The sequence below is a fragment of the Ranitomeya imitator genome, chromosome 5 (assembly GCF_032444005.1).
Source record: "Ranitomeya imitator isolate aRanImi1 chromosome 5, aRanImi1.pri, whole genome shotgun sequence".
Taxonomy (NCBI): domain Eukaryota; kingdom Metazoa; phylum Chordata; class Amphibia; order Anura; family Dendrobatidae; genus Ranitomeya; species Ranitomeya imitator.
The window spans coordinates 389,577,581-389,591,737 of record NC_091286.1 but is presented as its reverse complement, the minus strand read 5'-3'; the positions used below and the strand labels follow the sequence as shown (position 1 = coordinate 389,591,737).

Genomic DNA, 14,157 nt, shown 5'->3' with positions numbered 1-14,157 from the left:
CCCTTACCTCAACCTTTGGACTTACTCAGTGGTCCTCCGCAGCCACCCACACAGACGGACATACATTAGACCTGGTATTCACCCGTCTCAGCTCTCTAACTTCACCACCTCCCCTCTCCCTCTATCCGACCACCATCTGCTCACCTTCTCATCCCTGTCCTCCTCACCGGTCATCCATGTCCAGCAAAGTGCGCACCCCCGCAGAAACCTTGCACACCTAGACACCCACACACTCTCTGGCTCTATCCTACCACTGGCATCCATTTCCTCACTCCACGACACAGACAGTGCCACTCTCGCATCAGCTATTGACACAGTTGCCCCTCTCGTCCATGGCAGAGTGCGACGTATCAATAGACAACCTTGGCACAATAACACCACTAAAAAGCTCCGGCAAGTGTCCATCGTTGCGGAGCGGCGTTGGAAGAAAAATCACTCGCAAGATAACTTCACTGCATTCAAACAGGCACCACTCCTTTTTAAATCTGCTCTCATCTCTGCTAAACAGGTCTACTTCACAACCCTCGTATCTTCCCTATCCTACAACCCCAATTATTCAAAACCTTTAACTCCCTCCTCCGCCCCCCACTACCCCCTCATCTCTGCTGAGGACTTTGCCAAACACTTTAAAAATAAGATCGACAAGACAAGGCAAGTCTTCATTGTCCAACCACCACAACCCCTTTGTATACCAGACCAATGCCCAAACCCCATAACCTACCTATACAACATCACTGAAGGGGTGCTTAATTGTCTCCTTTCCAAATCGCACGTCACCACCTGTGCGCTCGACCCCATCCCATCTCCTCCCCAACCTCACCACCACACTTATCCCATCTCTAACCCACCTCTTCAACCTATCACTGTCTTCTGGCACCTTCCCTTCTGCTTTCAAACATGCCACAATCACGCCTATCCTTAAAAAGCCAACCCTCGAGCCAACTGCTATCGCCCAATATCACTGCTCCCATTCGCTTCCAAACTTCTAGAGCAGCACGTCCACTGAAATTTCCTCCCACCTCTCATCTAACTTGCTCTTTGACAATCTACAATCTGGTTTCCGCCCCCATCACTCAACTGAGACAGCCCTGACCAAAATCACTAACAACCTACTTACCGCGAAAGGTAATGGACAATACTCTGTACTACTCCTTGTAGACCTGTCCTCTGCTTTCGACATGGTTGACCACTGCCTTTTACTACAGATCCTCTCCTCCTTTGGCATCAAAGACCTCGCCCTATCCTGGATCTCCTCGTACCTTTCCAACCGCACATTCAGCGTCTCCCACTCTACCTCCTCATTCCACCCTCTCTCTGTTGGAGTCCCCCAAGGCTCTGTTCTAGGACCCCTACTCTTCTCAATCTATACACTTGGCTTGGGACAACTCAAAGTCCCATGGATTCCAGTACCACCTCTATGCTGATGACACTCATATCTACCTCTCTGGCCCAGATGTCACCGCTCTGCTGTCCAGAATCCCAGAGTGCCTATCAGCCATATCCTCCATCTTATTCTCCTCTCGCTTCCTCAAACTCAATGTGGACAAATCTGAACTCATCATCTTTCCTCCATCCCATAGATCTTCCTTACCTGACCTACCTATCGCAATCAATGACATCATGCTTTCCCCCGTACCGGAAGTCCGCTGCCTCAGAGTAACCTTCGACTCTGCCCTGTCCTTGAAACCGCACATCCAAACTCTTTCCACCTCCTGTAGCCTCCAGCTTAAAAATATCTCCAGAATCCGTCCTTTCCTCAACCGTCAATCTACTAAAATGCTTGTTCACGCCCTCATCATCTCCCGCCTTGACTACTGCAACATCCTTTTCTGCGGTCCTTCAGGACCTTCCTGGAGGACCAATGGGATCTGCTGCAGTATCTGAGCATGTGACCCTCGATCTCCAACGGGAGATCTTGGCCTGGGCATGCTCAGAAGGGGAAAAGCAGGACTTAGTCCCAAAAGCATCTGCTCGCCGCTGCCCAGCACTGGCTTCAATGGCAGAAGCTGGAAAAGCAGCAGTAACCCTATGCACAGACTGAGCAAGATGCTGGGACTGACGTCTCCGCTGAGCAGACTCCACTGCAGCTGTAGAATGGGAGACCGCAGCAGAGATGGTTCGAGACTCCTCCTGTGCAGAGGCAGGAACTACACCTAACACCAGTATATGTGCATCCAGATCTGCTCTTCAGTGCAGGGATATGCACAAAATTCACCATTTTCAGATGTGCTCTAAATAACTGTACAACTACAACTGGAGCTAATGCGTCAAGCTGACAGCCGCGAGCCACAAGTCATGGGACTGCAAGCCACATATGGCTCCCGAGCTACAGGTTGGGGACCCCTGAACTACACTATAACAGCTCTCCCATACTATCCGACCTGCAGGTGACATGGCGGTAACTGTTCTCCTTGTGCACACAGACCCCTCAGCTGTGCTGGCAGACTCCCATCATTCCCCAGCAGTGAAGCTACGCTATGGCCCCCACACACAGGAGTCAGCGCGGGAGCGGCGTGCCTGCGGGACGCACACTGACACTGTGAGGCAATGGCCAGTCCTGCCGTCCACGTGCATGAGCGCTTCTGACTTTGTAACTGGCAACTTCCGCCCTCACCTCGCTGTGCGCGGCGGCGCATAGTGACGTCACACAGCGGAAGTCAGGTTTGAAGCTGTGGCGGGCGAGGAGGCGACTGTGGCGATGCTCATGGAGCTGTCCCCGGGCGGCGGTGATAGCGGCATCCTTACAGGTAGCGCCCGGTGCTTTCCAGCTCACATACGGTTTCTGGGCATGCTTTATCTCTTGTGGTGCAGCGTTGCCATGACTGCTAGGTGTCTGAGCACTGTACACTGTAGGGGCAGACTATGAGAACTAAGACAACATTTCCTTGCCTATTGCAACCAATCACAGCACAGCTCTCATTTTTTAAGGCTATCTGTCGCGTCGGGTAATGCTATTGGCCTGCAGATATTGGATTACTCTTCATGCTGGCAGCAGGCTGGCTCCAGGGGAAAGTGGGCTTTATTCCTTCTGGGAGCTGCTGGATGTCAGTCATACAGGCGTACCAGCGTGGCTACAGTCACAGCACTGAGTGTCACGGTTGTACGCACGCTCCAGCACTAATGCACAGCTGGCTGTCAGTCATACATGTGTACCAGCGTGGCTACAGTCACAGCACTGAGTGTCACGGTTGTACGCACGCTCCAGCACTAATGCACAGCCGGCTGTCAGTCATACAGGCGTACCAGCGCGGCTACAGTCACAGCACTGAGTGTCACGGTTGTACGCACGCTCCAGCACTAATGCACAGCTGGCTGTCAGTCATACATGTGTACCAGCGCGGCTACAGTCACAGCACTGAGTGATGGTTGTTCGCACGCTCCAGCACTAATGCACAGCCGGCTGTCAGTCATACAGGCGTACCAGCGCGGCTACAGTCACAGCACTGAGTGTCACGGTTGTACGCACGCTCCAGCACTGATGCACAGCTGGCTGTCAATCATACAGGCGTACCAGCACTGCTACAGTCACAGCACTGAGTGATGGTTGTACGCACGCTCCAGCACTGATGCACAGCCGGCTGTCAGTCATACAGGCGTACCAGCGCGGCTACAGTCACAGCACTGAGTGTGACGGTTGTACGCACGCTCCAGCACTAATGCACAGCCGACTGTCAGTCATACAGGCGTACCAGCGCGGCTACAGTCACAGCACTGAGTGTCACGGTTGTACGCACGCTCCAGCACTAATGCACAGCTGGCTGTCAGTCATACAGGCGTACCAGCACTGCTACAGTCACAGCACTGAGAGTGATGGTTGTACGCACGCTCCAGCACTGATGCACAGCTGGCTGTCAGTCATACAGGCGTACCAGCGCAGCTACAGTCCCAGCACTGAGTGATGGTTGTACGCACGCTCCAGCACTGATGCACAGCTGGCTGTCAGTCATACGGGCGTACCAGCACTGCTACAGTCCCAGCACTGAGTGATGGTTGTACGCACGCTCCAGCACTGATGCACAGCTGGCTGTCAGTCATACGGGCGTACCAGCACTGCTACAGTCACAGCACTGAGTGATGGTTGTTCGCACGCTCCAGCACTGATGCACAGCTGGCTGTCAGTCATACAGGTGTACCAGCGCAGCTACAGTCACAGCACTGAGTGATGGTTGTACGCACGCTCCAGCACTGATGCACAGCCGGCTGTCAGCCATACAGGCGTACCAGCGCGGCTACAGTCACAGCACTGAGTGTGACGGTTGTACGCACGCTCCAGCACTAATGCACAGCCGGCTGTCAGTCATACAGGCGTACCAGCGCGGCTACAGTCACAGCACTGAGTGTCACGGTTGTACGCACGCTCCAGCACTAATGCACAGCTGGCTGTCACTCATACAGGCGTACCAGCTCGGCTACAGTCACAGCACTGAGAGTGACGGTTGTACGCCCGCTCTAGCACTGATGCACAGCAGCACAGCCGACTGTCAGTCATACATGTGTACCAGCGTGGGCTACAGTCACAGCACTGAGAGTGACAGTGGTAAGCACACTCCAGCACTGATGCACAGCTGGCTTTCAGTCATGCAGGCGTACCTGCGCGGGCTACAGTCACAGCACTGAGAGTGACGGTTGTACACGCGCTCCAGCACTGATGCATAGCCAGCTGTCAGTCATACAGGCGTACAAGCATGGCTACAGTCACAGCACTGAGGATGCCGGTTGTACGCACGCTCCAGCACTGATGCACAGCCGACTGTCAGTCATACAGGCGTACCAGTGCGGCTACAGTCACAGCACTGAGTGTGACGGTTGTACGCACGCTCCAGCACTGATGCACAGCCGACTGTCAGTCATTCATGTGTACCAGCGCAGGCTACAGTCACAGCACTGATAGTGACAGTTGTACGCACACTCCAGCACTGATGCACAGCCGGCTGTCAGTCATACAGGCGTACCAGCACGGCTACAGTCACAGCAGCAAGAGTGACTGTTTTATGTACGCTACAGCACTGATGCACAGCCTGCTGTCAGGCACACTGCTAGCACTTGCTTACAACCGTCACTACCGCCGCCTCTCACACAAGTTTCCCCAGGGAGAGAGGGGGCTCGTATGAAACCCGCGCTGGAGTGAGGGACGGCATAGTTCCATGCTAGCTCCATACTCTGACACTTCCATCGTCCTTTTGTCCATGCTGCTGATGCTTCTCCGCCTCCACTTTTTATACACTTTGTTATTTTTAATCTTGTCTTGTACATTTGTTTTTTTATCCAGTCTGTCATGTGGTGTCTTTAATGAAAAATGATGGATTTGATAATTAATCTTGGTATATATATTTTCTATTACTCTGAGTAGTTTCTTTTGGTCCTAATAGCGTTATCTGACCTGCAAGGTTCCGTTTAAGAGCGAAATACAAAATGGAATTTGCTCTATTATTGGTTGTCATTGCCAACAAGAGTTTCACCTTGTAATTTTTATACTTGTCCTCATATGAATTGTTTTTTTAACCCCTTTCCGCCGCGGCTCTTTTTCGTTTTTGCGTTTTTCGTTTTTCGCTCCCCTCCTTCCCAGAGCTATAGCTTTTTTGTTTTCCGTCAATATGGCCATGTGAGGGCTTATTTTTTTGCGGGACGAGTTGTACTTTTGAACGACACCATTGGTTTTGCCATGTCGTGTACTAGAAAACAGAAAAAAAATTCCAAGTGCGGTGAAATTGCAAAAGAAGTGCAGTCCCACCCTTGTTTTTTGATTGGCTTTTTTGGTAGCTTCACTAAATGCTAAAACTGACCTGACATTATGATTCTCCAGGTCATTACGAGTTCATAGACACCTAACATGTCTAGGTTATTTTTTATCTAAGCGGTGAAAAAAAATTCCAAACTTTGCTAAAAAAAAAAAAAAGCGCCATTTCCCGATATCCGTAGCATCTCCATTTTTCGTGATCTGGGGTCGGGTAAGGGCTTATTTTTTGCATGTCAAGCTGACATTTTTAATGATGCCACTTTTGTGCAGATACATTCTTTTGATCGCTCGTTATTGCATTAATGCAATGTCGCGGCGACCAAAAAAACGTAATTCTGGCGTTTTTAATTTTTTTTCTCGCTACGCTGTTTAGCGATCAGGTTTATGCTTTTTTTTATTGATAGATCGGGCGATTCTGAACACGGAGATACCAAATATGTGTAGGTTTGATTTTTTTTTTTTTTTTTTTTATTGTTTTATTTTGGATGGGGCGAAAGGGGGGTGATTTAAACTTTTATATATTTTTTTTCATATTTTTAAAAACATTTTTTCTTACTTTTGCCATGCTTCAATAGCCTCCATGGGAGGCTAGAAGCTGGCATAGCCTGATCGGCTCTGCTACATAGCAGGGGACCCGACATGCGCTGTACTAGTCCTAAGTACATATCATATTCATTAGGGAGGTCTCCAGAATTCTCAGTGAGTGACTATTAGATTACCATGTTCTTGTGATCGTCACTGGGGACCTCTGCCCCTCAGATCACAGCTGATAGGACGAGGAGAGGAATACCTGCGTAATAGAATCCACAACAGAAGCCATTTCATTCTTCTGACATCTACAATCATTTGTCCTTTTTTAGGAGTCCTCGCATTTATAGATGTGTGGTCATCCAACCGCACAGAAAATTACTCCAAAATGTTTTCACAGCAACTTCTTAACTTGGGGGCGAAGGTAAGATGCTGATGTTTCTTCTTTTAATCAGTGGGTGGTGGCAGTCAGTAGCCCTGTGACTACTATAATGGTGCTCCTGGCTAGGCTAGGCTTTTGCTGGGCATCATAGAAGACAGTGATATGAACTATATATTGAAGAAATGCAGAATATAGTACAAGTGATGGACTGATTGCAGGTTCAAGTCCTCTAGGGGGACTATACAGGAAAATAAAACATAAAAGTACGAATCAACCCTCTCCCTTTTTCTACAATTCACCGTAATTAACCGTAATTAAAATAAGCATATTTTGGTATTGCTGCCTCCTTAAGGGTATGTGCACACGTTGCGGATTCTCTGCAGATCTGCAGCGTTTTTTGCAGTGCAGAAACGCTGCAGATCCGCAATTGATTTACAGTACAATGTAAATCAATGAGGAAAAAAAAATGCTGTGCACACTTTTCGTAAAATCCGCTGCGGAAATGCTGCGGTTTAAAAGAAGTGGCATGTCTCTTCGTTTTTGTGAATCTGCAGCGTTTTTGTACCCATTCCATTATAGAAAACCGCAGGGGTAAAAAAACGCAGCAAATCCGCAAGAAAACCGCAGCAAAAACGCAAAGAAATTCCTAAGCCTAATACACAACGTGTGCACATAGCCTAACTCTTAAAATTTTCATCCTGCAAAGAAAATATAATTAAAGGGAGCCTGTCAGCAGGATTGTACACAGTAACCTACACACAGTGTCAGGTCGGCGCCGTTATACTGATTAAAATTATACCTTGGGTGATTAAATCCATCTTGTGGTTGTTCTTTAATCTTTATTTTCAGTTTGTGTTAATAAGATTCTCATGCCCTTAGGCGGGGTCGGTGTATATGGTGCTCTGATTATGTATTCATAGTACAGACTGCGGACAGGTCACTGATCCCTCACTGACCTGCCATCTCATTTGCATAATGAATACCAGCACATACTGAAGAGAAAGAGACAAAAACGCTTCATCAGGCAGGTGGCAGTCGTGGCCCCTGCTCTGCAGCACAGTCGCATGGTTAGTGTGCCAATAATACATTTTCTTGATGTTATCCAGCTGGGAAAAAATGTGAAAATGGAGCCTTCGCTGTAGCTGCCATCAGTGTCTATAGCTGTGATGTGAGAGCTGCCACTGCTCAGGCACCGCCATCTCACTGGAGAAGAAAAAAAATCCTCCTCCAACATAGCTGCTACCTCGCAGGCGGCGCTCTTGGTGTCTAGCTGTGATCCGAGAGCTGCTACTGCGCAGGCGCGGGCGGCACCATCTTGGAGGAGGATTTTTTTTTTTTTCTTTCTCCAGTAAGATGTCGGCGCCTGTGCAGTAGCAGCTATCGGATCACAGCTAGACACCTATAACTGTGCAGGCGGCACCATTTTCGAATAGTTTTTTTTCCCCCCTAGCTGGATAACATCAAGAAAATGTATTGGCGTGGTGAATCATGTTGCCATGTCATTTTTACCACACAAATAAAGCCGTATATATAACCCCTGAAAAAAAAAAAAGTGATAAAAGAATTTGCGGTTTTTCCACCATTGCACATCTCTTGGAATTGTTTGTATTAGACAATTCTCTGACGCCATTTTGCGGAAACCCATTGTTTTTTGTTGTTGTTGATGGAGCTGTTTAAGAGCTTTGCCACTTTGCTCTTCTCGGACAGCAGTGTATGGATTCACAGATGGTCCACAGACAATTTAAATGCATAAAGCCTGTATAATGATAATGTTTTCTTACTGCGTCTATCTTGTAATTCATGCTTATGGGGCAGAGCCTCTGATTATGTATCCTCTTACCCAGTTTTGTGTAACTTTTATGTTTGCACTGTATACTTATTGTAAAGGGTGACGTTTCTACTGAATCATCTTGGTGATTTGCATCTGTAGGTCTCAAAGACATTCAATAAGCAAGTTACTCACGTCATATATAAAGATGGCAGTCAAAGTACATGGGACAAGGCAGTGAAGAATAAAGTCCATCTGGTGTCTGTCCTTTGGGTGGACAAGTAAGTATTGCTCCTAAGAACAAGAAATGTTACAAAAAATCTCTGTATTTTTTTGTATCTGATTTCTATATCTTTAAAGCAAGGAGTGAAGCATTCAGGTAATACAAAAGCACCCTGAACACTAGGATCCTTACAGCAATGGGCTGCCGTGCTTAGTAAATGGATACTGGGTCATCCAGTTGGGTTGCATGACAATTTTGCGTCCAGTACATGTCTTGCCTAAATCTTTTTCAGATGCCGGGAGACTTCTGAGCATGTAGAAGAATCTGGGTATCCAGCAATAAATACAAATGATGACTTACCTCAAATTATGAAGAAAAAAGTAGGTGTAACTAGATTTTAATATACATCTAATTTGCACTTTAACTATGTAACCATCAGTACACGAAAGGCTGACGTCTCAGAACACCGGACCTCTCAGAACACCGGACCTAGCTGTAAGGGAGGTGTTTTTAAGGGGACCTGACATTTGCTGTAAAAAATATAGATCCTTTTTTTCCGGTGTAAATGCTGTTGTGTTTGGCATTATTTGTTTCTATTTTCCTGAGAGACGGTCCTATTGTTCATGTATATAAATATAGTCTTGTTAGACAACTCGTCGTGGCCCTCAAGAAGCCTCCCACAGAGGAGTTGAGAACCACACCCACTCAGCTAAAAATATTAGATTTACATACAGAGAAGGGGGGCATATCTCAAAAGCAGAGTGGATCAGGGAAAAAAAGACAGATTCAGGAGAAGAGAGGGATTTATATCAGGCAAAATAGATTAAAAAAAATACATTTTCATGATAAGTGACAGGGTCCCCTTTAAGCTCATATAGGTCTAATGGTTTAGTGTCATAATACTTGTGGCCTTATAGTCTCTTTGTTCCTCGGCAATCCGGTTGTCAGTTTTTGCACCATATTTGTAAACTGTGGTTGTAATAAACTATGTCCGTTATAAATGTTCATCGGGATTCACTCTTTGCATTGAATTAAATGCCGGAAATTATATTGGCCTCTTACATTTGAGCTTGATGAATATTGTGATTTATGGATTTCTGCTGTCTTGGCAAAAATTGCAAAAAATATGTTTCTACTCCTACAGAGAAAATGTATGCAACCCAAGGATTTTGTTGAAAGAACACCAGAAAATTGCAAACGGCTTGCACGAAAATTTGATAAAATGTGCAAGGACCTTGATGTACAAAAAGCATCTGTTGGTGAGTTGCTTCTCAAAGTATAGTTGACCAGTTGCCTACTAGGCTTTGCATTTTATCCACCCCTATGTTGTATTGCTTTGACAAATGCTGTTCCATGGTTTCAATGGAGTTGATCATGGGAAGGACTTGCAACATAAAACCCGGTTCTTCAGTTAAATTCTTGTCTTAAGTCACTGTTCTCTGTTTATCATAAGTACATAGTACATACTCAGTGCCCGATTTATGAGGGGTCATGCTGCAGTCAGACACTCCTGATTCAAGAAGTGCATGCCTGTGCATGAATATGAAGCGAATGGGACTGAAGTGAGAATTCTGGTGTAGGGGACGCCACAACTCGTCATGAACTAAATTAACTGCGCCAAAAGTTGCAATATTTTGGTGTACACTGACGAGCAAAAGGGTAACAATGTTTTGAACTTTTGACTTTCAGGCTCCATATCTCATCATCAACTCCTGCTTCGAACATGAGACTACCATCATCTTGGCTATTTCATACATAAATTTGACTTGCAACTATATAGCATGTGATTAGTTATGTAGATTCTTGTCATATCACTGCGTTGTCACTGTTGTGCTCCTGGTGGTTGAAAAATATTTATCTTCCTATACATTAAAAAGTACACATGTTCTCACATTCCTTTAATAGCTCAGTATATTATTAGGTTAATTCCCAAGTGAAAGGTCACTGGTTCATGGCTGCTCCTCGATTCGAAGAAGTTTTCCCAAGAAAAGAGAAACGGCATCATTCAGCTCATCGATGGGGGTTTGTTGGCCAACGAAATTGCCAACCTGCATCATGTGAGTGCCATGATAGTCGGAAGAATATGAAATGAACTCTGTACATTCAAAAGCCAAGAGGTGGACATCCTGGCAAAATATCGGAGTCAACAAGTCGGCTCACCACAAGGTCTATCCGTTCTGGTGTCACAAACACAGCAGTGGAGGTGGCTCGTATGCTTTGGAATAGTGTGATCACAGACATCCATGCAACCACCATGTGATGCATGTTACACAAGTCTGGAATGTTGGCCCGAAAAAGGTGAAGGACCTTCATCTTAAATGTCGTCATAAGAAGCATCAGCTCCAGTTTGCATAAAAGTACAAGTAGTTGACATTAGAAGATTGGAAACAGGTGATTTAGAGGGATAAAACGGGTGCTTTCGAGTGGGCTAACGAATCGAAAAATTGAAGGAAATGTCAAGTTCGGTGGAGAAAGACTGATAATATGGGTTTGTTTCACAGCCAAAGGCATTGGATACTTGGCCAGAATCGATGGTGGTCTCTGTGTTAAGCTATTCTTGAGTATCCAACAAGAAGAGTTACTTTGTACACTCGAGTAGGATGGGTATGAAAAGGATGACATGGTGTTCCAATAGGACAACAACCAGAAGCATACATCGAGATTGGCAAACAAATGTTTCAGTAACCATGAAGTCGAGGTGCTGGATTGCCCCAACACCTCAAACCAATCGAACACTTAAGGGTAGAGTTGAAGAAAAACTGTATACATACCCAATTGAGTCGACCAGTATGCACCCACTTTGGGAACGTGTAGTAGAGACACGTTTGAATCTGATCAAGAGCATGCCCAGAAGGATTCAGGCAGTGTTGAAAGCCAAAGTTGGATTTACAATATACTGACAGTGTAATAACAATGTAAATTTTGATTTTAAAAGGCAAAGCTGTGACATGACCAGAATCTGCATAACTCGCCTTCGAAGCAGTAGTGGATGGTGAGATATGGAGCCTGAAAGTCGAAAGTTCAAAACATTAATTGTTACCCTTTTGCTTGTCAGTATAACTCAGAGTTGACCTAAGGGTATAGCCACTAAGTGTGTGCAGCATTGCAAAACCCCGTATTTTACAGCAAAGTGCCACCTTTTTTTTTCATATATGGCTTGTAGCCTGAAACATATTATATGACGTGATCTTTACTTGTGGTTTGTGATTGGGTGTCGCACTACCTGCCCTGGTGAATTTGCCCCCAAAAGTTACCTTGTGTTGTTGAGATGGAAATGAAGACGCACCTTTGTACACATCAATTTTTAGCAATTTTAACATGGATCATAAAGAAAAGGTCAGTTAATTTATTTCCAACACAGAGCTGCACATATTGTTAAATGGGTACCAGAGGAATTGTAGTAGGACAGACCTGGGCAAGCTACGGTCCGCTGATTACATCTGGCCCTCCGGCTGTTCCAAGTTAGTCCCACGAACCAAAACAGCTGAAGTACTGAAACTGTGGCCTATGGGCAGTACCATTCCCTTGCCCGTTCACCGACCATCAGTCGCTGCTGACTGCATCCTCAGGATGCAGACAGCGGTGAATACATTGGTGGAGGACTGGGCCATCGGCTCCATCTTCCAAAATTTGTTTTGTGAGACAGCAGACACTGACGTCATTTAATTACGCTGCTGATGAGACTCGCTGCACAGGGGCAGTATCAGAGCGTTGAGGGGACAGAAGCGAGGCAAGTATGTGTGTTGTTTTTGTCCATGTGTATGAGATGTTTGTATGCATATAGGATGCTATGTTGGGCTCACACTGTATGTATGGAGGCTATGTGGGCCTCACACTGTATATATGGAGGCTATGTGGCTGGCAAAAGTATTCATCCTCCACCCCCATGGCAATTTACATATTTTGTTACATTGAAAACTGTTTAAAAAGTTTAGTAATCAAATTTATGTCTGATGCATCTGCACGAAATAGGTTAAGTTGGTAAAGTGAGAAAATTATAGACATAAATTAAATTTATGGGATCAAATACTGTATATACTCGTGTATAAGTCGACCCGAGGCATTGTCCTCTTATCCCTATCCTCGTATGCATGACTCCCCATCCCTGTCCTTGTATGCATGGCTGCCCATCTCTGTCCTTGTATGCGTGGCTCCCCATCCCTGTCCATGTATGCGTGGCTCCCCGTCCTTGTATGTATGGCTCCTTATCCCCTGTCCTTGTATGCATGGCTCCCCATCCCTGTCCTTGTATGCATGGTTCCTATAAAAAAAACACGTCCTCCTTACCTTCTCTGCGTGCCCTCGCTTCATCTCTTCCCTGTGCCAGCAGCTCGTCCGGCTGAGCGATCACATGTCCTCGCTCATTAAGGTAATGAATATTCACTCCATGCCTATGGAAGGGGAGAGAGGTGAATATTTATTACCTTAATGAGCGGGGACACGTGATCTCTCGGCCGGAAGAGCTGCTGGCACCGAAACTAGATGCAGCGAGGGCGTGCAGGGAAGGGAAGAAGGATGTGTGCTGGAAGCCGGCGGCTGTGGCTGTAACTGTGCATGCTATAAGAGAAATAAATATTCACTGCCAGGCTGCCAGCGCAGTGAATATTAACCCCTTTACCCCCAAGGGTGGTTTGCACGTTAATGACCGGGCCAATTTTTACAATTCTGACCACTGTCCCTTTATTAGGTTATAACTCTGGAACGCTTCAACGGATCCCAGTGATTCTGACATTGTTTTCTCGTGACATATTGTACTTCATGACAATGGTAAAAATTCTTTGATAGTACCTGCGTTTATTTGTGAAAAAAACGGAAATTTGGCGAAAATTATGAAAATTTCGCAATTTTCCAACTTTGAATTTTTATGCAATTAAATCACAGAGATATGTCACACAAAATACTTAATAAGTAACATTTCCCACGTCTACTTTACATCAGCACAATTTTGGAACCAAAATTTTTTTTTTGTTAGGGAGTTATAAGGGTTAAAAGTTGACCAGCAATTTCTCATTTCTACAACACCATTTTTTTTTTAGGGACCACATCTCATTTGAAGTCATTTTGAGGGGTCTATATGATAGGAAATACCCAAGTGTGACACCATTCTAAAAACTACACCCCTCAAGGTGCTCAAAACCATATTCAAGAAGTTTATTAACCCTTCTGGTGCTTCACAGGAATTTTTTGAATGTTTAAATAAAAATGAATATTTAACTTTTTTTCACAAAAAATTTAATTCAGCTCCAATTTGTTTTATTTTACCAAGGGTAACAGGAGAAAATGGACCCCAAACATTGTTGTACAATTTGTCCTGAGTATGCCAATACCCCACATGTGGAGGTAAACCGCTGTTTGGGCGCATGGCAGAGCTTGGAAGCGAAGGAGCGCCATTTGACTTTTCAATGCAAAATTGACTGGAATTGAGATGGGACGCCATGTTTCGTTTGAGAGCCCCTCATGTGCCTAAACATTGAAACCCCCCACAAGTGACACCATTTTGGAAAGTAGACCCCCTAAGG

At 45.7% G+C, this 14,157-nt stretch overlaps 1 protein-coding gene across 1 annotated transcript in view; it reads left to right on the top strand.

Moving 5' to 3' along the window:
- The first annotated feature begins 2,655 nt into the window (after window positions 1-2,655).
- Window positions 2,656-14,157, top strand: part of MCPH1 (microcephalin 1) — a 502,356-nt gene continuing 490,854 nt past the window's right edge. Inside the window, exons 1-5 of the mRNA XM_069726820.1 lie at window positions 2,656-2,747; window positions 6,598-6,689; window positions 8,578-8,696; window positions 8,931-9,018; window positions 9,783-9,897. Of these exons, the coding sequence (XP_069582921.1) occupies window positions 2,699-2,747; window positions 6,598-6,689; window positions 8,578-8,696; window positions 8,931-9,018; window positions 9,783-9,897 (463 nt within the window). The 5' untranslated portion in view covers window positions 2,656-2,698. The remainder of the gene's footprint in view (window positions 2,748-6,597; window positions 6,690-8,577; window positions 8,697-8,930; window positions 9,019-9,782; window positions 9,898-14,157) is intronic.